A 24,546-nucleotide genomic window follows, 5' to 3' on the forward strand; every position below is an offset into this window, starting at 1 on the left:
ACACAATAATAAGCATTTTAACAGGAAGACACTGTGGCTTTTACAAGATGATAAGAACAGATAAATATCCCGTCTTGTTAACTAGGTTGGTGTTTCTCTAAGAAATCATGCTTATCTAATAGAAGTGGAGCAAGAATGTCCAGCTTGACCAGTCTTTCAGCTGCAAGTTACTTTTTTTTACCTTAAAAAGAAAACACTAAGAATAGCCACTATCAGAGACCTACATTCCACTTGGAAACATGTCGAAGTATCTATGATACAATGCACACATACAGTCTCAGAGGAGAAAATGACGCAGGCCCCTGAGGATTCCTGAATTTCCCATTGTGATTATTATCGTTTACCTGCTGCTGTCTTTGCCGCCTCACTTGTGCAAACTGTGACAGCATCAGCTGCCGGTCCAGCAGCTCCATCCTCTGCTGTCTCTGAATGTCTACCGTGGCCCCCATCCCGATTCTGGCCTCGCTGGTGGGTTCTGAAGATGAGAAGATGGGCTCCAGTGTCCAAGAACAGAACTGTGCCATCCAGCTGGGGACGCGGAGCACCTCATGAACTTGTAACATTTTGCTGTTGTAGCAGAGCCCGGAAATCTACAAGAAAAAGAGTCCAGCTGGATTGCTGAAATGTCATAAAATGTTAAAGAACATACTTAACGTAGAAACCAATAACCGCGAAACACTTCAGGTGGTGTTTTCCTTCACTGTTGTAGTGTCAGGTGATAACCAGAACTCCTATCAGGTTGCAGGATACTAAGCAGCACAAACCAACAAAAAATTGAATTTACTCAGTAAACAAATGTGTTTTTATTAAGTTAGAAGAGACAGCAAAATCCTAACTATTTAACATGCAAAGTACTGGTACAATATTTAAAAGAACAATGTTGTCTTTAAAAAAAAAGCCATGAAATATTTGATTATCAAAACACTTTCACACGGTACTAACTCTGTGGTTATTCTTATTGGCAGATGGCCATTAGAGAGAGATACTGAGAGAAAACAACTTTGATATTCGATGATGTGACCCAGCATCAATATCAAATATGTAAATACAATACATTTATCAGAAAATAAAGACTACCTAAAATGTATACAGTGTTTTAATAAAATTTGCAAGTATTTTTCCTAGATTTTAAAATCCTTGCCAATAGTTAGCAATTAAAAATTCTGTTTACGAATAAGGCTATTTTTCATCTTTAAGGCAATTTATACGGTAAGAGAAGTCTAAGGAGTCTCTATGGTTTCCTAGGTAAAAATGAGAATGGCTATTCCTTTGTTAAAGAGAGATCTTTAATTTTGTGAATTTGATTCTTAGGATAAGTTATTCATACCAAATTAGAACATATTTGACAAATTTCTGTCTAATAAGAGAAAAGTACACTTTAATGTTTTACTAATAAAAGTTAAATTAACTAATTAGGCAAAATTTTATTGAGCATCTGCTATATACCAGGTGCTGTTCTAGGCACTTAAAGTATAGCAGAAGACAAGATAAATAAAGCCCTACTCTTACAGAGGTAATCGTGATCAACACGGAGATTGGACAGTAAACAAGCCAACACACAAAACAATTGCAGACAAGATCTATGAAGGAAATAAAATAAGGTGACTTGGAGCAAGGACCTTCTTTAGGTCGGGTGGAAGTGACACTTGGGCAGAGTTCTTAAGGATAGCGAGGTGCCAGTGATTTGACGAACTGGAGGAAGAATGTTTCAGGCAGAGAAAACAGCAAGTGCAATGCCGGAATGAGCTTGGGCGTATCCATTAGAAATCTTAGTGGAGCTATCAAGAGGGTTGTTGGATATAAAAATCTGGAACTCAAGAGAAAAGTGTGCAGAGATAAAGATTTGGGAGTCAGTGGTATAAGGCCGTGTTTAAAGCAACAGGACTACAGGAGATAATGAGGGCGGGGGACGTATTACAGAGGAAAGAAGAGGACTTAGGACGGAACCCAGGGTGCACCAGCATCTTGTGGATGGACAGAGTCGGAGAAGCCAGTAAAGAAATCTGAGGAGGGACCGCCAGTGAGAAGAAGGAAAACTAGGGGAGTCTAGTACCACTGAAGCTAAGAGAACAGTGTTTTAACATGGCAATAGTCAGCTATGTCTAACGTAGCCCGGAGTTCAAGTAAGACAGAGAGAGGAAGACAGATGACTGTTGGATGTGGCAAAATTAAGAACAGTTTTGGTGCAGTGGTAGGAGCCAAAGACACGCTGGAGGAGGTTGAAGAGTGGATGGAAAAGGACTTTTGGTTTCAAATAATTTCTATGCTACTTCTCTCAAAAATGGTACGAAACGACAAAGAAAACAAAAACAGAAACAAACTTCACATTCACTGAAACTAGAAAGCATCTGTAATCCTCAACCACACTAACAAAATGGAAAACACATTGAGTAGTTAGAAATACTTAGCATATGAGAAGCGTAAATCCAAACGAGGGAGAGGGTCCCCCCGACAGACTCAGGGATTAGAGGCACCAGGTACTGTGAAGGTGGGAGTGAAGTGGAGGATCACTGGACTCCGTGCAAGAAGCAACCCCAGTTCCTCCCCACACCCAGCAGAGCCCCCGTCTACCCTCTCCCTTCTCTACAGGGAGAAGGTAAAAGCGCTGCTGGGCCTGCATCAAAGAGGCTCTGGAGTGGGTAGAGCAGGCCAACAGGGGAGGCCGGGGGCTCTTCACATGTGGACTTCATACAGACAGAGAGGCCTTCCGTGTGTGTCTCACAGAACTTCCAGAAGAAGACAACAGAAGAAATATAGGAAGAAGGGGACTATACTTCAAGAGGTAATAGCTGAGTTTTCCAGAATTAGAATATAGATACTCAGATTGAAAGTGCAATAGTCCCAAGGTGGATAACATAATGAAATTTATATCTAGATCCATTACAGTGAAACAGAGAAAGAAATCCTTAAAAGTGTGAACAAAAAAGAACAAAAGAGCATAGCTCATCATACAAGGGTAAGGCACAACCCACAGCAGTCACCCGCTGACAGCGCACCCTGAGGAGAATTCAGGGTGAAAAATCCAGAGGAGGCACTCTGCGCTTTAGATAAACAGGCCCCTAGAGGGCTAGATGCATATCTCAGGAAGAATTTCAATGACCCCGGATCCTTGCACCTTCACATACAAAGAAAAGCACTAAAATTAACTTGAGATTCTGCTCTTTCTGACTGGTAGTAATCTTTGACTGAGACGTATACTTGACTAGATGTATTTCACAGCCAAAAAATTCATAATTTATTATACTGGCGCCTCCCCTACTTCTTTGGAGCAGTTCCTCAGAGCTACGGCCCAGGCTACAGTCCTCAGTAAGACCCTGAATAAACCTTAAACTCACAACTCTTATGTTGTGTGTTTTTCTTTAAGTCAACAAAAGTAACCAGAGATCAAATACTGACTGCCTAGAGGAAGGAAAAACAATGAGTTGTGAGCAGACAACAGCAACAAAAACAATGAGATACTTAGGAATAAATTTAATAAAAAATATATAAGGCTTTTATAGCAAACTAAAAAACTATAATAAGGGACATTAAAAAAACCTCTAGGGCTTCCCTGGTGGCGCAGTGGTTGGGAGTCCGCCTGCCGATGCAGGGGACACGGGTTCATGCCCCAGTCCGGGAGGATCCCACATGCCGCAGAGTGGCAGGGCCCATGCGCCATGGTTGCTGGGCCTGCACGTCCGGAGCCTGTGCTCCGCAATGGGAGAGGCCACAGCAGTGAGAGGCCTGCGTACTGCAAAAAAAAAAAAAACCTCTAGTAATAAATAAAGATATCATAACATCACATCTGCAAATGGGAAGATGCAAAATTGTTAAGACATCAATTTTCACCATATTAATATATATATTCAATATAATACAAAAGAGACTCGGGGCTTTTTGGTTGGAACTTAAATAACAATCCTAAAATTTGTATGGAATATTAAGGTTTAAATTCTTAGAAACATAATGTTGGGAAAAAGAAGCTGGACCCAAAAGATTGCACACATTATGATTCCACTTTGTAAATGGATCAGTCAAGTGGGAAAACCATAAAGCGAAGCATGGCGGTGGTGACCATCTGCGCCAGGAGAGCAGTCACAGAAGGCAGGGGCACCGAGGGCTCCAGGGGCCGGCAGTGCTCTGACCTGCATAGGGTTTTACGGGTGTGTCCACTTCATAGTGAGTTGTTTGGCTTCATGACATTTATAGTTTATGAACATTTTGGTGTGTGTTATGCATCACAATAAAAAGATTTAAAAATAAAGAATAAATGATCCAGAAGAGTCAAGATAATTTTTGGGAAACATAATAAGGCCTATCAGATTTCAAAGTATGCTATAAAGTCTGAGTAGTTAAAACAGTGTGGTCTTTATGTAGAGCTACTCAAATCGATGTAAAGAGCAAGAGCAGAGAAAAAGACTCCAGTACAAGGCACCTGGTTACCAGCAGAAATGGGTGCGTTAAACGGGAAAAAAAATACACGGGCCACACATAAGGATAAAGACAAAACAGCTCTCCCTTCCTGACACCACACATAAATTCCCAATGGATTAAGGACACAAATATAATTTATAACACTGTAAATCTTTCTGCACAAAATACAGGAGGAACATCTTTTTGGCACTGGGATGAGGACGGATTTTTAAATAAGAAACATAAAGCCCAAACTATAAAAGAAAACACACATTCATCTACTTTACAATTTAAAAGCTACAGTGGGGACTTCCCTGGTGGTGCAGTAGTTAAGAATCCACCTGCCAATGCAGGGGACACGGGTTTGAGCCCTGGTCAGGGAAGATCCCACATGCCGTGGAGCAGCTCAGCCCGTGTGCCACAACTACTGAGCCTGCACTCTAGAGCCCGCGAGCCACAACTACTGAAGCCCACACGCCTAGAGCCCGTGCTCCTCAACCAGAGAAGCTACTGCATGCCCGCACACCACAACAAAGAATAGCCCCCGCTCGACGCAACTAGAGAAAGCCCGTGCACAGCAACAAAGACCCAATGCAGCCAAAAACAAACAAATAAATAAAAGCTACAGGGGGCCAAAAGTTACCATAAATGAAGGGAAACACAACAAGAGCCTGGGAGAAGGTCCTTAGGATTCTTGTCCTCAACAAAGGTAGCGTCAGAACATAAAGAAACTATCCATTTGTAAGAAAAAGACAGTCAACCCAATTTATAAAGCAGATGAAAAGGCAATTTCAGAAAAGGAAATTCAGGCTTCCCTGGTGGCGCAGTGGTTGAGAGTCCGCCTGTCAGTGCAGGGAACGCGGGTTCGTGCCCCGGTCCGGGAGGATACCACATGCCGCGGAGCGGCTGGGCCCGTGAGCCATGGTCACTGAGCCTGCGCGTCTGGGGCCTGTGCTCCACAACGGGAGAGGCCACAACAGTGAGAGGCCCATGTACCGCAAAAAAAAAAAAAAAAAAAAAGGAAATTCAAATATCCAACAAACACATGAAAGGATGTTTATCCTCACTTGCCTTTAGAGAATTGCAAATCTTAACTGAACAATGTTAAATATAATAAAAATTAGCAAAAATTGAAAAATTTGGTTTCAAGTTTTCGTGAGGATGAGGGGGAACTGAGAATTCTCCCACAGTCCTGAGGGAAGGCAAAGTGGCCCGACCATTGGGGAGAGCAATTTGACAATACCCAGCAGAGCTGCCAAAGGTGTATTTCAGGAAATTCTCAATTGCAACGCTCTGTGTAACAGCTAGGGAACAGTGTCCCAGGAGAGGAATGGTTAAAGAGTGGTTTATTCATCCCACAAAATACTAAACAGCAGTTAAATAAACTCGGTGTACATGTATTAATATGTTTCTAAAAAGGTATTACATATTGTATTCATCTTTTTGTATAACTTCAAAACACAACATACTAGTATTTACTGCTTATGGACACATACTCATAGGGTAAGTACAGAACCACGGAGTGTGGTTTCTTCTGCAGCAGGATGATGAGGGGAGAAGGAAGGGGAGGCGTCCGGGGCAGCACTCTCTGTAACAAACATATATATATGTAATAAAGAAAGAGACAGGAAGTAAATATGGCCAAAATATATAATGAATTGGAGGCGAGGAAGTAAGGATTCCTTTTCTGAAGATCTGGATAAAAAGGAAGATAGAAAATGGAGCTGTATAACAGCAAAATCACGCTGATTTAGCTGAAGATAGCAAAATGTTGTTATAAATATAACAAAATATGAAAAAAATTGATCAAATCAGAACTGTGAGATTTGAATTAAGTGAAAAATTAAACACTTGTATTTTTTAGTCTCAAAGCGATTGTGAATTTGTCCATTTGTCCACAGTTGTTTTAACTTCATGTATTTGGAAAACGGTGGTGTATTTGGAAGCTGTCATCAGGCACACGTACACTGACCCTTTTGTCATAATAAAGAATCCCTCTTTGTTCTGAGTAATACTCACATAGAAATCTATTTTGTCTTATATTAATATGGCCATTTCAGATTTCTATTTCCATGATTAATCTTTCTTCATTTTCTTTCATCCCTTTTTGTGTCTGTGTTTAAAGTGTGTCTTGTAGACGCCATATGGCACTTTCTTACTTTTAAATCCAGTCTGACAATCTCTGCCTTTTGATGAATGTGTTTACCTATTCACACTTAATGTACTTACCTTGACATAGTTGAATTTTGCTGTTTGGTTCTATCTCATTTGCTTTTTGTTCCTCCTTTCTTACTTCCTTTTGTGTTAAGCAAATATTTTTTAGTATTTCATTTTAATTTGTTTAATGGAATTTTGTTAGCAATAGCTCATATTTTTTTCTTGTGTTTGCTCTAGGGATTACAATACACACATAAGGTGCTTAGAGTTAATACTGAATTACTTCAATTAAAATATAGGAAACTTCAAGGGTATAATTCCATTTAACATCACCCCCATTCACTGTGCTATTTTTTCTGTATTAATTATATTATACCTATATATGTTATAAACCCATTAATACAGTGTTATTTATGCTTTATGAAATCATATACTTTTTAAAGAAATACAGAAAAAAATAACGACAATGTATAATTGTTGCCTGTACTTAAGGAGCTCACAATTTAGTAAGGGGGCGGGTTCTTAATGGGGGGGTGGGGTTGGTCATAGATTCCTTCAGGGAATTGAAGAAGGCCGAAGATTTTCATTCTCTTGCCCATATCTATCCCCTCACCATCACATATACAGCTATGAAATTATGTGTTCAATATCGGTAGGAACATCCTATGAAGAATTAGGACATCCTACCCAGTAATAAACAAATGCACGACTGCAAATTCTGGCAGGGATAAAGTAGGGCTTTTGTGCTCACTGGCTTAAAGTTCTATTCTAAGGGTTACTTATTTGAATGTATGCTCTGGAAGGGGAAGAATTTTGGTTGGTTTTGATCACTGTTTGCACCTAGTAGCACATAGAAGAGCACCTGCTGGGAGAATCGTGAATGAAGGGTCCAAAAAACCCCAAAAATGTCATCTTACATTCTTTTAAAGAAAATTGGAAAGGTGCCAGTAGACACACTTTTTTGGTCCTAAGTTCGTATTTCCCATGTGACAAAAAAGGTAGAATTCACCTGTCCACGCCTCTGATACATCAGCCTGACCTCAAGCTGTCAAACAAATAAAGTGCTACTGTAAAATGTTTCAGGTGGTGAAATTAAAATTCATATTTTAAGGCAAGAGAAGAAAAATTTAAACACAAAACTTTCGCTGCCCATGTTGTCCTCCTCCGCCTCCTCTGGTGTGCACTGTGCATCTGCACTATGTGTTAGCCAGATGTCCCCTATGGCAGAAATACCTGCCCAACCACAAAGGTGAATCTTTCTCCTTCTGGCGCCACTATGTAACTCCTCAGATGATAACACTCCTTACTCAATCCTGTAAATGGTCACAGTGACCCACCACTTGCCTTGTACACGCGGACACCTTAGGTGAACTTTAGGTACAATGCCAACATATCATTTTCCTTAGAGATTGGTGCAGAATAGACTGGTCAGACAACCTGGGGAGGTACTGGGCTGCACCTTAGCTCTTAGCTTAGATACTGACTTATCACCTTATTAATTTTACTGGCTATGTTACTTGTATTCTGCCTATTTTACAAGATTATTGTTTTTTTGCATTACCAAATGTGTGGTAAAATAAATGATGATTAGGTGACTTGAAACAACTGACCAAATATACAGTCCTATAAGATCAATGATTGTAACAGTGTGACTCTAGATACGGGAAGAAGCAACAAGAGGGAACCATTTCCTAGACCATAATAGACTAGTAAGACAGGAGGTCCAGAGGCTTCTGGCTACTGTTAACAGGGCCTAGTCCAGTAATAGCACTGAGTAGCCTATCAGTGAAATCCTCCTCTGACCTGGGAATGAGCATTCCTAAGCACAGTGGGAAAAACTGGTCACGAAATGCCTCCCAAACCTTAGTCAATACTAAGACCGAAAGGGAAGGGACTGTAGAATAAACAAAGTTGCCCACCATCCAGTTCTCCAAGAAGCAAGCCATTAGCCGCTGCAGTCGCTGACCTACAGCAGCAGCACACTCTGAAAGGACTTCAAGGTGAAGCTCAGGATGCAGCACTTTGTGCTCTGGGAAAACGGACAGAACTGGCTCTTAAGACAGATATTTCAGGAGAAAATGTTATAAACTTAGTTTCTTGCATCTCTGCATACTTAGAAAAGCACTAAAACCATGAACTAAGGTATCTGTTCCTTGCAAATAGCAGTAACCTTCTACTAAGATGTGTGCTTGACTGCATGTACTCCTTCGTCAAAATCACATGTGTATCGGCCTCCCCCTTCTCCCTGCGGAACAGTCCTCAGAGCTCTCTGAAAGGCTGTCTCCTGGGTTATAATCCTTGGGTTGGCTCGGATAAAATTTTCCATGCTTTCTTAGATTGACTCTTGATTAATTTTTTGGTCAACACAGGTATTCACACAAAGGATTAAAATATAAAGAGCTTTAAGAATTTAGTTTCCTAAAAATATTTGATAATCACATCACCCTATTCTATGAGAAGATGGGGGATAAGATAAACACATTACATTTTACCTAAGTTATACCTCATTACTCCCAAAAGCCTTGAGAGAGTATCACTTATTTATTATACTACTTTACATTTACACATTACTTTTAACTTTAATTTTCATTAACTCATAAACCCTTCTTATACTGGGACTTCTGAATGAGAGTCTTCTTGAAACCCACAGAGTTTGTGAAAAAAGAGGCTTTAAAAATAGACCACCTGCTGGGATTTGCAACGTCAAGAGGCCAGGGGAAATTCTAAGGGAGAGGTCTGGCAGGCCCTCAGAGCCCAGAAGCCCAAGATCAAGCTGAGAGGCCCAATGACAAGGGATGAAGCCGTGGCAGTGATCTCGGGCAGGCCAGGAGTCAGGGCCAGGATGCTCAGATACAGTGGAAATGAACAAGCGGGCTGTGTCTGTGAAGGGCAGGGAGAGCTGGAACCAGAGCATTCAAGCGGCAGGAGCTGGGAATCCTGGCCAGGTAAAGGGCCCAGAGGTCAAGCAACCAGAGAGCATTCCAGACCTTGTGCAGCTGAAAGTCCAGGCCAAAGGGAAAAAAGAATTTAATTTGCTGGGTGGAAACATGTGAAACTCCCTTGATTACAGAGAGTAAACCTCAACTGTCCTCTGGTCTTGTTTAGTGTTAGCATGAAACCACAGCCAGCAAAGGTGAGAAACCATGACCTGGCACCATCACTCAGCTTTCTGTTGATCTCTTTCTCCAGTCAACTGTGGCTGAACAAAAACCTACCTGGCAAACTACACTGCCAGGGTCCTGGTGAACCACAGTCCCAACATTCAAGAAACTTGTCATCTAATGGGACAGTAGGACAAACACAAGGGGCTGCTTTCCTGGGGGGAGAGCATTGCCGTCCCAAGATAAAGAGGAGCTGAGGGAACAAACGTTCCCTTGTGTCTGGACCCCTTCATGCAGACTTTATATTCACTCAAGTCCTGAGGAAACCAGGCCCACTGAGGCCTCACGTATTCATTCAACACGTATTTACTGAACTTCTATAAGGTGCCAGGCTGTGTTCTAAACACTGGGATACAGCAGGAGGCAAAACAAAGAAAATCCCTGCTCTAACGAAACTTACATTTTCCTGTTCCTTCTCCTTCACTGAAAAACGCTAAAGAAAGAAGGAAGGAACTTTGGAAATTACTCATTTTATTATGCAAAGAGTATGTACACAAGTTAGAAATGCCCGAAGTTATTTGTGCCATTTGTGATTAATTATGAAATGACTGTTGTTTTCATGACAGAATCATGTGGCTTTAAGCACTTATTGAAAGAGTCTTGCTATCTTGTTCTCTGTCAAGTACAAAAGTGATTCACATGAATTTCCCATAGCCCTCTTTTCTTTTTCAATATTATTTTAAAGTATCTATTTAAACACTGGGTATCCTTCTGATTCTTGAAAAGTTGAATTAGAATAGGAACAGAATTAATTAAACTAATAACAGATTATTTGTTTCTAACCAATTGTCTTAGAAAGCTGCTCTAAGCTTTTTCTTTCAGAAAATCATGCGTCAACAGGATTAGGTTAACTGCATAAAGCAGAAAGCTGCAAACAACAGTGGCTTAAATACAACACAAATTTATTTCTCCCTCATGTTAGAAAAGCTCCAACCATCTTAACTGCATTCCAGGCAGCGGGGAGAAGAAAATGAGGAAGAACAAGAGGACAAAAGGCTACTTTAAGGAGCCTTCCTAGAAGTCCCACCAATATGTATGCTTATAGCTCATTAGCCAGGATGCCAGGATTTAGTTTGATAGCCATACCTAGATGCAAAGGAGACTGGAAAATGTGATCTTTTAGTTGGAGGCCCTGCTGCCTCAAATAAGATGAAGGTTCTGTTACGAAGGAAAAAAATACATTGGGAGGCAGCTAGAGTCTCTAGCACATGGAAAAAAGCCTTAATCAAATGCTAAAATGTAAATACCTTTGAATTTCCCTTTCAACAAGGAGACCACCCCCCTTTAAACTTATATTCACTTTCATAAACTGATTCAACAAACTAAAATTGAGGGGAAAACAGGCTTATGTTAAAATCTGCTTCTTATATTGGACTAAAAATAATAAATTAAAAATGAATGTACAGATCAAGAACAACTTAGGCATTTACAGATAGAGACTCAACAGGGAAAACCGAAAGCCTTTGTTAAGACCAGGAACAAGGCAAGGATGTCTATTCACCACTCTTATTTAACATTGGACTAGAGGTCTTAGCTAGTGCAATAGGCAAGAAAAATAAAAGGCACAGATTAGAAATGAAGAAGTAAAACATATAAACCAAACATATTTCCTGATGACTTGATCATATGTGTAGGAAACCAAAAGGAATCCACAGAAAAGCTACCAGAAACAACAAATTCAGCAAAACTATAGGATACAATAGCAATATACAGAAATCAACTGCGTTTCTACATACAAGCAACAAACATTTGGAACAAAATAACTCCATTTAAAATAGCATCAAAGCCCCACAAAAACTTAGGAATACATTTAATGAAAGATGTGTAGGGCCTGTACGTCAAAAATTTAAAAATTAAAAAGGGGAATTAAAGAATTACTAGAAAAATGTAGACACATATTATGTTTATGAATTGGAAGACCCAATATTGTTAAAATAGTTGTACTAGTTATCTATTACTGAATAACAAATTACCCAAAGCTCAGGGGCTTAAAACCATAAGCATTTATTATATGTACAGTTTATGTGGGTCAGAAATCTAGGGACTGCTTAGTTGGGTGGCTGTAGCTCAAGGTGTCTCATGAGGCTGCAGTCGAGATGTCGGCCTAACCGCCTGCATCTGGGACTCCTGACTGGGGCTGAAGGACCAGCTTCTAATGTGCCTCAGAAACACACCTGGCAAGTCAGTGCTGACTGCTGGCAGGATGCCATCATTCTCTGCCATGCAGACCTCTCCACGGGGCTGCTTCAGTACCCCTGTGACATGGCAGCTGGCTTCTCCCAGAATGAATGACCTGAGACGGAGCAGGATAGAAGTAACTTGTCTCTTACAATCAGCCTTTTGGAGTCACACTCCATCCTGCCATATTCTATTCACTATAAGTGAATCACTAAGTATAGCCCACACTCTAGAAGAGGGGAATTAAGCTCCATCTCTTGAAGTATAAAATAATTTGTGGCCATATTTTAAAATATCAAAATGGCAATCCTTCCTAACTGATCTATACTTTCAGTGCAATCTCAAGCAAAATATTAACTGTATTTTTTCTTTTTTGAAGGAAATTATAAGCTGATTTAAAAAGGCGTATGGGAAGTCAATGTTCCTAAAATAGCTTAACCAGTTTTGAAAAAGATGAACAAAGTTGGAATACTTATGTTACCTGATTTCAAGACTTACCATACTCAAAAGTACTCAAACAGTATGGTACCGGCATGAGAACAAACATAAATCACTGAGATAGAAAAGAAAGTCAAGAAACAGACCCACACTGGTCAACGGACTTTCAACAAAGCTGCTAGGGTAATACGCAAAAGAGAAAAGAGTCTTTTCAGCGTTGATGGAACAATGCTAGATATCTGTATGGAAAAAAATACACCTCAACCCTTAACTTCACAAATATTATACTCAAAGTGGATCTTAGACCTAAATGTAACAGCAAAAACTATTAAATTCTAGATGAAAACATAGGACAAAATGTTTGTGACATCAGATTAACAAATATTTCTTAAGATACCAAAGCACAAACTATTTTAAAACTTGAAACACTGAATTAATCAAGTTAAAACTTTTGCTTATTCAAAGTCATAGTTAAGGAAACAAAGAGGCAAACCACAGACTGGTATAAAATTTTTACAAAATATATCCAACAAAGGGCTTATATCCAGAATATAAAAAGAACCCTTTTGATTTAATTATAATACAAATGTAACCCAACGAAAAAGTGGGTGAAAGATTTGAACAGACACAACACAAAGGAAGATATACGAATGGCTAGTAGTCACAGGAAAAGATGCCCAAATCACTAGTCATTAGAGAAACGCAAATTAACACCGCAAGATATAATTACATGCCACCTAGAATGACTGAACTTAAAATGACTGACAATGCGAAGTTCTGGCAAGGAGGCGGAGGAACTGGAATGCTCGCGTACTGATGGTGGAAATGCAAAATGGCACAGTCACTTTGTAAGATAATATGGTACCATATATTTTTCATATGATAAATTCTAGCAATTCTACTCCTAGGCATTTACCCAAGAGAAGTAAAAACATATGTCCACACATAAATGTGTACGCAGATCTTCACAGCAGCGTGAAAAACATGTTTAGGGTGATGGGACTGTTTTCTATCCCGACTGTGGTGGTTACAAAACTGTATACAATGACCAAAATTCACCAAACTGTATACTTCAAATTGGTAAATTTTATTGCATGTAACACTTTAATGAACAAAAAAGAAAAAAATTTTTCATAAAAAAGTAAATGTGAAGATCTAGAAAGATTAAGACATTTCTGGATATATAATTCTCCTCTTAAACTTTATAAAAGAGGTGGGATTTTCAGAGACTAAAACCAATCTTTAGCAATAAAAAACTTCTGATATCTTAAAAATATTCCAAGCTAACATAAACTAACATAAGACTTTCTGATAATATGTTGTTGTTTATAATTAATATATTCAAAATCTCATGCACTGATTTTTACCATAGTTCTTTACCAGAGGTTAAAGTCAAGATATAGGAAAAATATCAACACAATCAGCTGCAAAGAGGAAGGAACACTGGACATTTCTATTTTAAAAAATCAGTTTAAAGAGATAATCAAAACTGATTCAAGACTTTCCATCTCCTGATAGGAAAACAATGTAAAGACCCTGTGAGAAAATGCTCTGTGGGGCAACAGCCATGTAATCTACCAGTAATCATCTAAAATGAAAATGTATGCGTGTTTTTCTTGCTAACCTCTTCCTTATCTCCATTTCTTTTTCCTTTGACCAGCAGCAGTACTGACCCGGCTCAATATGTTTTATACTATCCTTTATGCTTTCTCAAAGCCATCCTTTACTTCGTTTTCTTGTACATGACAATGCCAGAAACACAAGACAAAGAGTTTGTTGAAGGTGAGGTTTGAGCTGCATTTTTAATCCATCATATGGAGGACCAGTTAAATATCTTTGATGATATTAGAAAAGAAAGTACAGTACAGCTATAGACAGAATTCTTCATAATAGGGAGAAAGCAGAGGCTGCCAACGGGATCAAGTTTTCTTGGATATTGGTCGGCCCACAAAATTTTTAATGAAGGCTGCAGGAAGTTGCTGTGGATATGTGTCTTTCGGCACCTCTGGGTACTTTTAAAACTTCTTCATGACCAAGATCTCCCTCCAGAATCGTGTCTCCGTTGACGATGATCAGGGCCTCATCTTAGTGGTGTAGTCAAGGGAAGATCTAAGAACAGCTTTGTACCTAAGTGTCCTGGGGTTGAAACAGACATGGATGAGAGCCTTGAAATGTGCAGTGGAAGGCACTGAACCCACTGGACCGCCAGAACACCTGGCCTTTGGTCCTGGCTCTATCATCCATCAGCTGTGCAACCTGAATTTCAGCCTCCTCATCTTTCAAATGGTAAGCCCAGGTTCTCCACCACCACACAGAGCATGTCAAGAACCTAGTAAGGAGGGTTTCCCTGGTGGCGCAGTGGTTGAGAGTCTGCCTGCCGATGCAGGGGACACGGGTTCGTGCCCCGGTCCGGGAAGATCCCACATGCCGCGGAGCGGCTGGGCCCGTGAGCCATGGCCGCTGAGCCTGCGCATTCGGAGCCTGTGCTCCGCGACAGGAGAGGCCACAACAGTGAGAGGCCTGCGTACCACAAAAAACAAAAAAAAAACAAAAAAAACAAACCTAGTAAGGCAGTACACATTGACAGCATCCTAACAATCACGAAGAGTTAGTGTTTTATTGTACAGAAATAATTATTTTGATAATACTGAATTTTGAAACTCAACAATTAGTTATAGAATAAAGATAAAATGCCAGACATTTTGCTAGGCACTGGGGATTATAAAATAAAGAATAATGTATAGTTTCTAAACTGAAAGGGCAGACTCAGAAAAGGCTTCAGAGTGAGAACTTAAATGAATAAGTTTTTTCTAGGAAAAGAAGGCATCTAATGGTGAAGGAATGGATATAGTTGGAAGATACTGCATATGGTTATGCAAAGCCACCTCTTAAGAGCACAGACGCCAAAGCTCCAGTACCTGCATTTGAATGTTGTCTCCACTACTTATCAGTTATTCTTGGCAAATAACTTAAGTTCTCTGTGCCTCAGTTTCTTCATCTATAAAACGGGGACAACAGTTCCTACATCATCAGGTTTTCAGGAGGACTAATTAAATAATATTTGCAAACTGCTTAGAAAAGAGCTGTATTAGTCTGCTTTCTCTAGGTTATACTGTGGTAACAAATTATCCCAAATTTCAGTAGCTTATAACAAAGGTTTATTCCTCACTCATCTTACATGTTGGCCACAGCCCTGATCCGTGTGTCTTCTTCATTCTGGGGTCTGGGCTGAAGGAGCAGCTTCTATACGTCACATGCTTTTCTCACGACAAAAGGAACAGTGCAATGGCAGAACCACACAATGGTTCTGAAAACTTCTGCTTGTGAAGCATTCATCACTTCTGCTCATGGTCCAGTGGCTCATGTAAGTCACAGAGTAGAGTCTGATGTTAACAGGGCATGTAGAGGCAGGCCCTGCAGGGAGGGGCCCGTAGAGACGGGCAGCAAATATTCTCAACACACAAAACAGTTGAACAAACAATATAATCTACCACAAGTGCCTGGTACATAGTAAGTGCCATGTGTTTGTTAAAGAAAAATAAGTGATGGCACAGAATCCTGAGACAGCATGAGATGTCGGGAAGAATAAGATGCTCAGTGTCCCTGGAGCACAGGGTCCACAGGGCTGAGAGAGGGACCTGAGGAGGCCTAATTTTGAAAGCCTCTGAAAGGTTTTTGCCTAAAAAAAGGTAAGTTAGTAAAAGGTAAGTTACAGTAATGAAAATTTTATAGCTATATTTTATGAGGCACTTCTCTGACAGTTTTATCAAGACATTGGCATGATTTCATCTGTTCTGCACTGAACATTTAAAAGTCTACTAGTCACTCCCTGTGTAACACTTGTCTAGTAAGACATTCTGTCAGCCCTGGACTGAGTTGTGATTGTCATGACAAGGCAGAGGACAGAGGGTTTTGGGACAGGGGAAGGGGGCACAGAGAGGAAGGGAGGGAAAATGGGGGGAGAGAGAAGGTATGAATGAATCAATGAACGAGAGAGAGAGAGAATTGTACAATGGACTCATAAGCACTCAATTTGGTGTTGGGATTGTAAATACTGTGTTATGCAAGAAGGTGAAAGCACCCTCTAAATATGGCTGTTTCTTAAGGATCCACTGCCATCTTCTACTTCTACACTAGGTTCTTTCACAAGCCCAACCCACCTCACAGCTCTAACCAGCCTTGACCTCCCTCGGCAGCTTCTGTCCTCATTTTCTTTTTCTTTTTATAAATTTATTTATTTTTGGCTGCGTTGGGTCTTTGTTGCTGCATGCGGGCTTTGTCGAGTTGTGGCGAGCGAGGGCTACTCTTTGTTGCAGTGCGTAGGCTTCTCATTGCGGTGGCTTCTCTTGTTGCAGAGCACGGGCTCTAGGTGCGCGGGCTTCAGTAGTTGTGGCGCGTGGGCTCAGTAGTTGTGGCCCACGGGCTCTAGAGCACAGGCTCCGTAGTTGTGGTGCACGGGCTTAGTTGCTCCGCGGCATGTGGGATCTTCCTGGACCAGGGCTCGAACCCGTGTCCCCTGTGTTGGCAGGCGGATTCTTAACCACTGCGCCACCAGGGAAGCCCTGCCCTCATTTTCAGTGAACTGCTAGAAAATCATCTCAGTCCCTAAAGTTCAACTGAAAACCCTGGGCATCAGATGAGTTACCTGACCTGCGACACTGTACCCTTCTTTTGGTGAATTGGGAAAAGAAATCTAAGGGAAGCAAGAATAAGGAAGAAGAAAAGGAAGCATGAAGAGCAGAGAAAGACAGGAAAAGCAGGGCAAGGCTCAGAGGACCCAACTCCCCATCCTCATTCACCCGAGACGCAGGTCAGGGCTCGAAAACTTACTCCAAAGAAGTTCTGATTTCCATAGTAGATTATGCTAGTTCCATAAGCTTTCTCCTTAATGATATACCATGACTTGGAAAGCCCATCAACATAAGGTTCTGTCTGATACTTTTTCTTTTACAGTTACCATAAGACAACGTTTTACTTTTTTGTCTTCAAAACTCTTGTTGGGGGAAGAGAGACAGACAAATCACAGCCCACAAATGAGCCATCCTGACTCCTTCAAGGTTGCTCAACTCTCTCCTTCCCCCCTTCTTTGACTTACAAACCCTAATAAGACTTCTATAATCTTGCACCATTGTGAAGTTTTTTGTTTGAAAAGCTTTAAAGATCCTCCCTGCCTACAGATAAAAATACAAACTCAGACCACAACCAAAGTCCTAACGAATCTGGTGTGAATCTACGTTTCTAATCTTGTTACTGGGTAGGACAGATTTTCTCTCACACTAAGGTTGCTTGATCACAAGATAATCAAAGTCTGACATACTGTACAGAACAGGTAACAGACGCAGGAAATGACTAGATCGTAAATGGACAGGTTGAAGGGGAGAAGCCTGGAGTCTGAGAAGTACAGGCCTGTCTGTTCATCTGCTGCGAAACACCCTGAAAGAGGACCAGATGATGATAAAGATTTGAACTGTAAAAAGAGAAAAACTGGCAAAAGCAGGCTATTTTAATCATGCTAGAATCAGCTCAGGCCCGAGACATCAGCTTTTGAGAATCAGGGTACATCCCAGGGGTAATGACTCATAACTATGATTCATAAGATGGCAGAAAATGAAGAAGTGCAAGGATACGGAGGGCCCAAAGACTTTCTGTAGAACCACAAAAGAACTTAAATAAAGTTCGATAAGAAAGCAACGTTTTCTTTAAGGAAAAAAAAGTACTAATGTGTAACAAGACTGGAGGAACTGTGAACATACAGAGTGGCCTCAATTTTTGAAGGTCTCTCACCAAAGACATGAAGAAGAGTAGTTAGACATGAGGTGCGAATATGATGAAAGTAGGTGTATACTAACATTCTGAAGCACTCACTTAACACTGAAATATTTCACTTGGCTACTATAGCCAAGCTTTCCAATTACAATTTTGCAAACTTTCATGAAAACAGTCGTATTTTAGATATTAAATGTTGGTGTTGGGACTTCCCTGGTGGTGCAGTGGTTAAGAATCCGCCTGCCAATGCAGGGGACACGGGTTCGAGCCCTGGTCCGGGAAGATCCCACATGCCGCGGAGCAACTAAGCCCGTGCACCACAACTACTGAGCCTGAGCTCTAGAGCCCACGAGCCACAACTACTGAAGCCCACGTGCCTAGAGCCTGTGCTCTGCAACAAGAGAAGCCACTGCAACGAAGAGCAGCCCCCGCTTGCCACACTAGAGAAAGCCTGTGTGCAGCAACGAAGACCCAACGCAGCCAAAAAAAAAAAAAAAAATGTTGGTGTTAAAAGCCAGAATTGTCAAAGGAAGAACAACACAACATTAAAACATGTATCAATGGTACGTGTGAATACAGTTAAGTCCCCTACATACAAACGAGTTCTGTTCCGAGAGCACGTTCATAAATCCAATTTGTTTGTAGGTCCAACAAAATTAGCCTAGGTACCCAACTAACACAATCGGCTATACAGTACTGTACTGTAATAGGTTTATAATACTCTTCACACAAATAATATATGAAAAACAAACACAAAAAATAAAGAAAACATTTTTAGTCTTACAGTACAGTACCTTGAAAAGTACAGTAGTACAGTACCACAGCTGGCCTCCAGGCGCTGGCATCGAGTGAACAGGCAAGTACCAGGTACATCACCGCTGCTTTTACGCTTTTGCTTCCTGACATCCTGGGCTTGAGATAAAGATTCTGTACTACTGTACAGATACTGTATAGAGTACGGTACTGTACTCTATACAGTACCGTAAAGTACACAAAAGCACAACCACTTGTAGAGGATGCACGCACGTGACAATGTACACCAGACACGTGAACTAACTTGACTGGACATGTGAACGCGCACTGCCATCTTTGAAAGTTCGCAACTTGAAGGTTCGTATGTAGGGGACTTACTGTAATCTTAATCTTTACGTAAAACCGAATGACCCTTATCCTTTCTGGCAGCAGCTGGAATCCCTGAGGGATCACAAAACAGAACTGTGGGGAGACAGCTGTCCTGGTCAGATTAACTCATTATTGCTCCTCATAAGCCAAACGCACTTCCCCAACCCCGCCTCCACCCAGGAAAAATATTTAGTCCTTATTCTTTTCTGTGACATCACTGAAGACAGAAAGTGCACTCCCACCTAGCAAAATACTGTACTGATGTAATTTATCTCCTCCTCCTCTTTTAGTCAGCAGGACATTTTTAAGCTATGTACTCAGAAACATTTCTAATCATGAAAGAATGGGTGACACAAGGAGAGACAAAAAGCAGCCTAAGCAAAATAAATCCACCAATAACTAAACAAAATAAACCCAAAGCTGGCAGCTTTTCAGAAGGGCATGAGTAAAGGCTTTGGTTTCTATGACAGCAGATAACACATGACTTAGGTTTATACAAATGTCTTTTTATTTTAAAAAAAGCTCTTTCTCTTAAAAACACAGATTGAAATAAAATTACTTCCTTACTACATATAGTATGTTAGGAGAACTATTGGTTTCAGAGCTGAAAGGTGATTATTTTATCAACAGGTTTTCTAACATTCCTCCAAAACACTGGAAACCATCTGTGCATTTCTTTCTGGTAATAAAAGTTTTATTTTCTTTTTAGTATTTTATTTAGCATAAAAACAACCCCCTCCATACAAAAACAAAAAAGGGAAGTTGCCTGATAAATACGGGGAGAGGAGAAGTCAGGTTGAGCAAGAGACATCTGGGACAAGCTGTGGCTTCATGAAATCTCAGATCTCGATCCCTCAATCAGTGGTGTGGGTAAACCAAACATTCACAAATAATTTGAATATCCTCCTTTGTAATTATCCTTATCTAAAGTATACCATATTATATTAAATATTTCATAACAAAAGTATGATTTTTCTGGAAAAAGTCAGAAACAAAATATTCATTAAATTCAAAACAAGCACTAACATCAATGGTATAGCATGAAGGAAAACTCGTGTAATTATCCCTGATATTAATCATCTTAAGTAAACATAGTATCATCTAACTATGGTGGAATAATAATAAAGAACAAGGCTGATATGAAGATTTATCAGATTTGTGTAATGGTAGGAGGTCAGTAATATTAGTTGAATTAGTTACTATAAAGTGAAGATTCCATTGTCTCAAAGGTGTTTACTAATAGTGGGATTATTCAAATGCTAGCTACATTCATCTGGGGATTATATTTCAAATGCTGAGCAATTCTATTCACTCTTCTGAAACTAGGAATTTTAATGTTAAAAATTTGTTAAACTTCTGATTCCTTTAAAAAATTAAATCAAGCACCTTACCACCTGTTAAGCATCTGTATGAGAAAAGACTGATCACAACACACATACTTTAGATTTTAAAAAGACTAGAAAGAGATGAAAAATGCAACCTCCAATTCTAGAGCACTGAATGTCACAAAGTGAAACTTTCTGAGGTGACAGCAAGAACTTATTTTAAAACCAGGAATCTGAAAACAGAATAAAGTAAGAAAATGGGATGCCTTAAAACAAATGAGTCACATAATGAGTTATTAAAGAGGGGTTCAGATAATGTGAGCAAATCAATTAACAGTAAACTAACACAATGAAATGTAACACAATAAGGTACTTCTCAAATTTTTGAACGCTTTAGGAAAATATCCAAAAAAGGGCTCAAGATTATCACTGCTAAGAGAAACAGAACGTTATCATGAACAAAAGAGTGAATTCTCATGCTCTTTCATTATGAAAGCAATGAACTATCTATTGTCTGCAGGCTGGTTAAGTACCTGCCAATCAAGCTGGCAGTTCAAGTGGGGATGAGATTAGACTGGGCAGAGCCTGGCCACTGTGCCCCACAGGATTAGTATGACCCCAGGCTGTCCTTTAAATCACTACAAGTCTTAAGAATACCAGGTGGCTCAGATGGCTTGAAGGCCCCACAATGGAGTTCAGCTCTGTGGTCCTGAAGCAAATCTGGGCATCTGAGAAAAATGTTTAGGGAGGGGGAAACAAAGTGACTTCAATCCCCAGAATTCTGGCTGGATGTTGTGAGGAGTGAAGGATTAAGTTGTATATGAAAAGAATAAACATAGAAAAGGAATAAAACAGAGAGCATAAAGGAAGGAAAGAAGTGAGCAGGCTTAAAGTAATGACCCAGTGTCTCAAAATACCATTCACCCAGGAAACAAGAATAAGTAGTGATAACTTACTTAAAATGTCTGTAGTGGAATGCAGTTATTTCCAAATCCTTTCCCTTTGATGTTATACATGTTACTATAAATCCAGTCTGTAATTTTCTTAGTCTTTTCCAAGAAAGAAATTGAAAACTATATTTCACATATTCTAGTTATAAACTTATTTTTAGATAAATTTGGGAGTTCAAATTTAAGCCATGGATGAAAAATAAAGCTCAATTTCATGCTTTAGATTCATTTTCAATACCTCATAGAGTTTATTAAAATAAACTTATATGCTTATTAAAATAAAATAAAATAAAATAATAAAATAAAATAAAATAAAATACAGCAGGGTGGGGATGGGGGAGATGAAGGCGGTCTGCCACACAGAGGAGATGCACCCTCTTCCTTCCCTGGCCACACACCCTGATGAATCTTCCATCAGTTCCAATCCACCTGACTTTCCACTTAACCTTATTTTTCCCCTTGCATGACCATGTCTCTTTCCAAAACAAGCAGAATATCTCTCACTAACTTTGGTAAATCCAACTTCTTCATTTTCTTCTTCTGCCATTTTGTCCTACTATGAGTTCAACTACTAAGTAATTTAAAAATAACACTGACAAACTCAGCTAAAACTTTCTTTAAAATTACCTTGAAAACTGAGACAAACTGGCTTCTTTCATCTCAATTATCCATGCAACTGGCTTTTTCCTCACTAAGGAAGTAGCTTTGAGATGCAATCTGACACCTGAATATGACCCATAATCTAAATATGACATTTTTCCTAAAGTTTGTTCAGAAAAGAGGGGGAATTGGGGGTGGGGGGAATCACACTTACAAGTCCACTTATGGCTACAATCCAGATGTAGGAACCAGAGGTGAAAAGCTATAAAAGAAAAAAAAAGGCAACTAAAAATGAAATTCAACTGCCAGTCACAGCATATTTATTTTTACATAACTACAGCCATAACCATTTATATTAAGTCTTCATTATACATATCTTAATATAAACAAATAGAAAATTAATAAATATCAATTCTGTTATATAAAAGAAAACAACATACTAATTTTTCTTTTCCTTTCTTTCTTTTTTTTTATACCAAGACCTAACTCAGCTTTTCAATAGCCTAAAACAGATTGGTTGAACCCAGCCCACTCCCGTGCAAAGAAAAGTAAGTGAAATTCAAGCACATTCTTAATTACAAATGGACATTAATTGGCTTAAACAAAGTAAAATACTATATAGAAAGAAATTATTAGCATTAACAACATACAAAATATGTAGTCACCACCCAATGCTTGGTGTTAAGTAATGACATGTAATATTAGTTTATATAATTCTCTCATTTCAATTTCTTGTTATTGCTACTCTAGTTTTAGATGGAAGACATCTGCCAGCATACAGGTCCATGTCCAATGCTGCTCTGCTTAACTGCTGATACTCTCATTCCAGTTTACCCAAGAAAGAGCAAACTAAGTAATGGTATCAAAGTTCATTAATGGCAAAAGCAGTTAGAATTGGGTCTCACGAAACCTCTCCCTTTGTTTTCCAAATCATTTACATCCAAGGGTATGCTCAGGGTTTAAAAAAAAAAAAAAAAAGTCACAAGACATCTCAAAGCATTCCTGCAAGAAAGAAAAGACTTGTAGCCTAATAACAGGATATTATTGGGACGATTGGTGAAATTTGAATAAGATAAAAATTTGAATAAGATTGTATCAATGTTAATTTCCCAATTTTGTTAACTGAACAATGGTTACATAAGAGAATGCCCTTGTTTATAGGAAATATACACTGAAATATTTAGGGAATAAAATAAAGTCACATATATAGATTAAAAAAAGGCTTGTAGCTTAGCATTTGTTCACATTTAGATCTTTAGATGGGGAGTTTAAGCACTTCTGCTTGTGGAGAAAGAAGCGGGTTCATTGCTGACACTGTGCTACATGAAAACCTCAAAGTGGTGCCCATTTATCAAGGATACATAGAAATACACAGAAAGAAGACAAAGGTAAGAGATGACAAAGCACAGGTAAAAAAAGAATCTGACAAGCTGTGCTCTTGTGTCAGCTAACGTGGAAATGAGCACTGGCTACAACTTCAAATTTAATCCCTTGATCTAAAATTTAATCCTTTGATCTAGCATGGATGCTTGTTCAGTGTGAATGACTGATAATAACAAGGATGAGAATTATGTGGAAAAATATTTTTCTGTGGTCTTTTTCTAAAAGTATAGAGAACAATAAAACAGCTAATACTTTCACAGCACTTACTGTATGCTTCCTCTCACAGCGGGGCTTCTTGAGGGCAGGGGCCACATCTCATGCCTCATCTCATCCTCCACGGCCCCCAGCACCGGGCATTACAGGACTGGCCCTTGGGCCATGTGCACTTAAATGACCCTTCACAAATATTTTTGCTCTTCTGATAATGATTTAAGTCATTCATTCACTCATCCATTCATGCGTCAAACGTCCCTGGTTTTAAGAAGTTGTTGAGTAAGAGACAGAGGCACAGAAACGTGTGCGAAGGTCCAGAGGGGAGGGATGGAAGGAGAGAACAGAAGTTTGGGGAACAAAGGGTTCACGCTCATGTCAAGGTGGGGAGGGGTGGGGGCTGACACGGGACAGGCAAGAAGAAACCCTGGATGCCCTTCATGCTGAGGACTGCAGAGTTTATCAAGAAGCCAGGGGCATTTCCACCTCTGCTTCCTGACACCAACTTCTACCTCACCAACAAAACAAAACACAACAAAAGAAAACAACCCACTCACAATCTCAGAAAAACCAAAGGTGGCAGCCATAGAGACATAAATGATTAATTAATAATAGGAACCAACTGACTTAGTTCTTATTATCTGTTCAGATTACCCTAAAAACTCAATGCTACATCTCTAATCCTTCCAATGACCCTGTAAGATAGATATCGTTGTCCCCACTTTACAGATGGGCAAATGGGGGCTCAGAAAAAGTGACAGAGAAAGAAAATAATTACCAGAGCAACTAATTAAACCAAAGTCTACGTGGCTCCAAAGACTTTCCACAATGCTCCACTGAATTCCTACTCCATAATGAATATTT

At 39.7% G+C, this 24,546-nt stretch overlaps 1 protein-coding gene across 1 annotated transcript in view; it reads right to left on the reverse strand.

The window, feature by feature from the left end:
• Window positions 1-24,546, reverse strand: part of UBAC2 (UBA domain containing 2) — a gene marked incomplete at its 3' end in the record, with an annotated part of 163,200 nt that overhangs the window by 38,132 nt on the left and 100,522 nt on the right. Inside the window, exons 6-7 of the mRNA XM_079721697.1 lie at window positions 22,304-22,351; window positions 345-590 (exon numbers count right to left, since the gene is read on the reverse strand). Of these exons, the coding sequence (XP_079577823.1) occupies window positions 345-590; window positions 22,304-22,351 (294 nt within the window). The remainder of the gene's footprint in view (window positions 1-344; window positions 591-22,303; window positions 22,352-24,546) is intronic.

This window comes from Hyperoodon ampullatus (assembly GCF_949752795.1).
Source record: "Hyperoodon ampullatus genome assembly, chromosome: 16".
NCBI lineage: Eukaryota > Metazoa > Chordata > Mammalia > Artiodactyla > Ziphiidae > Hyperoodon > Hyperoodon ampullatus.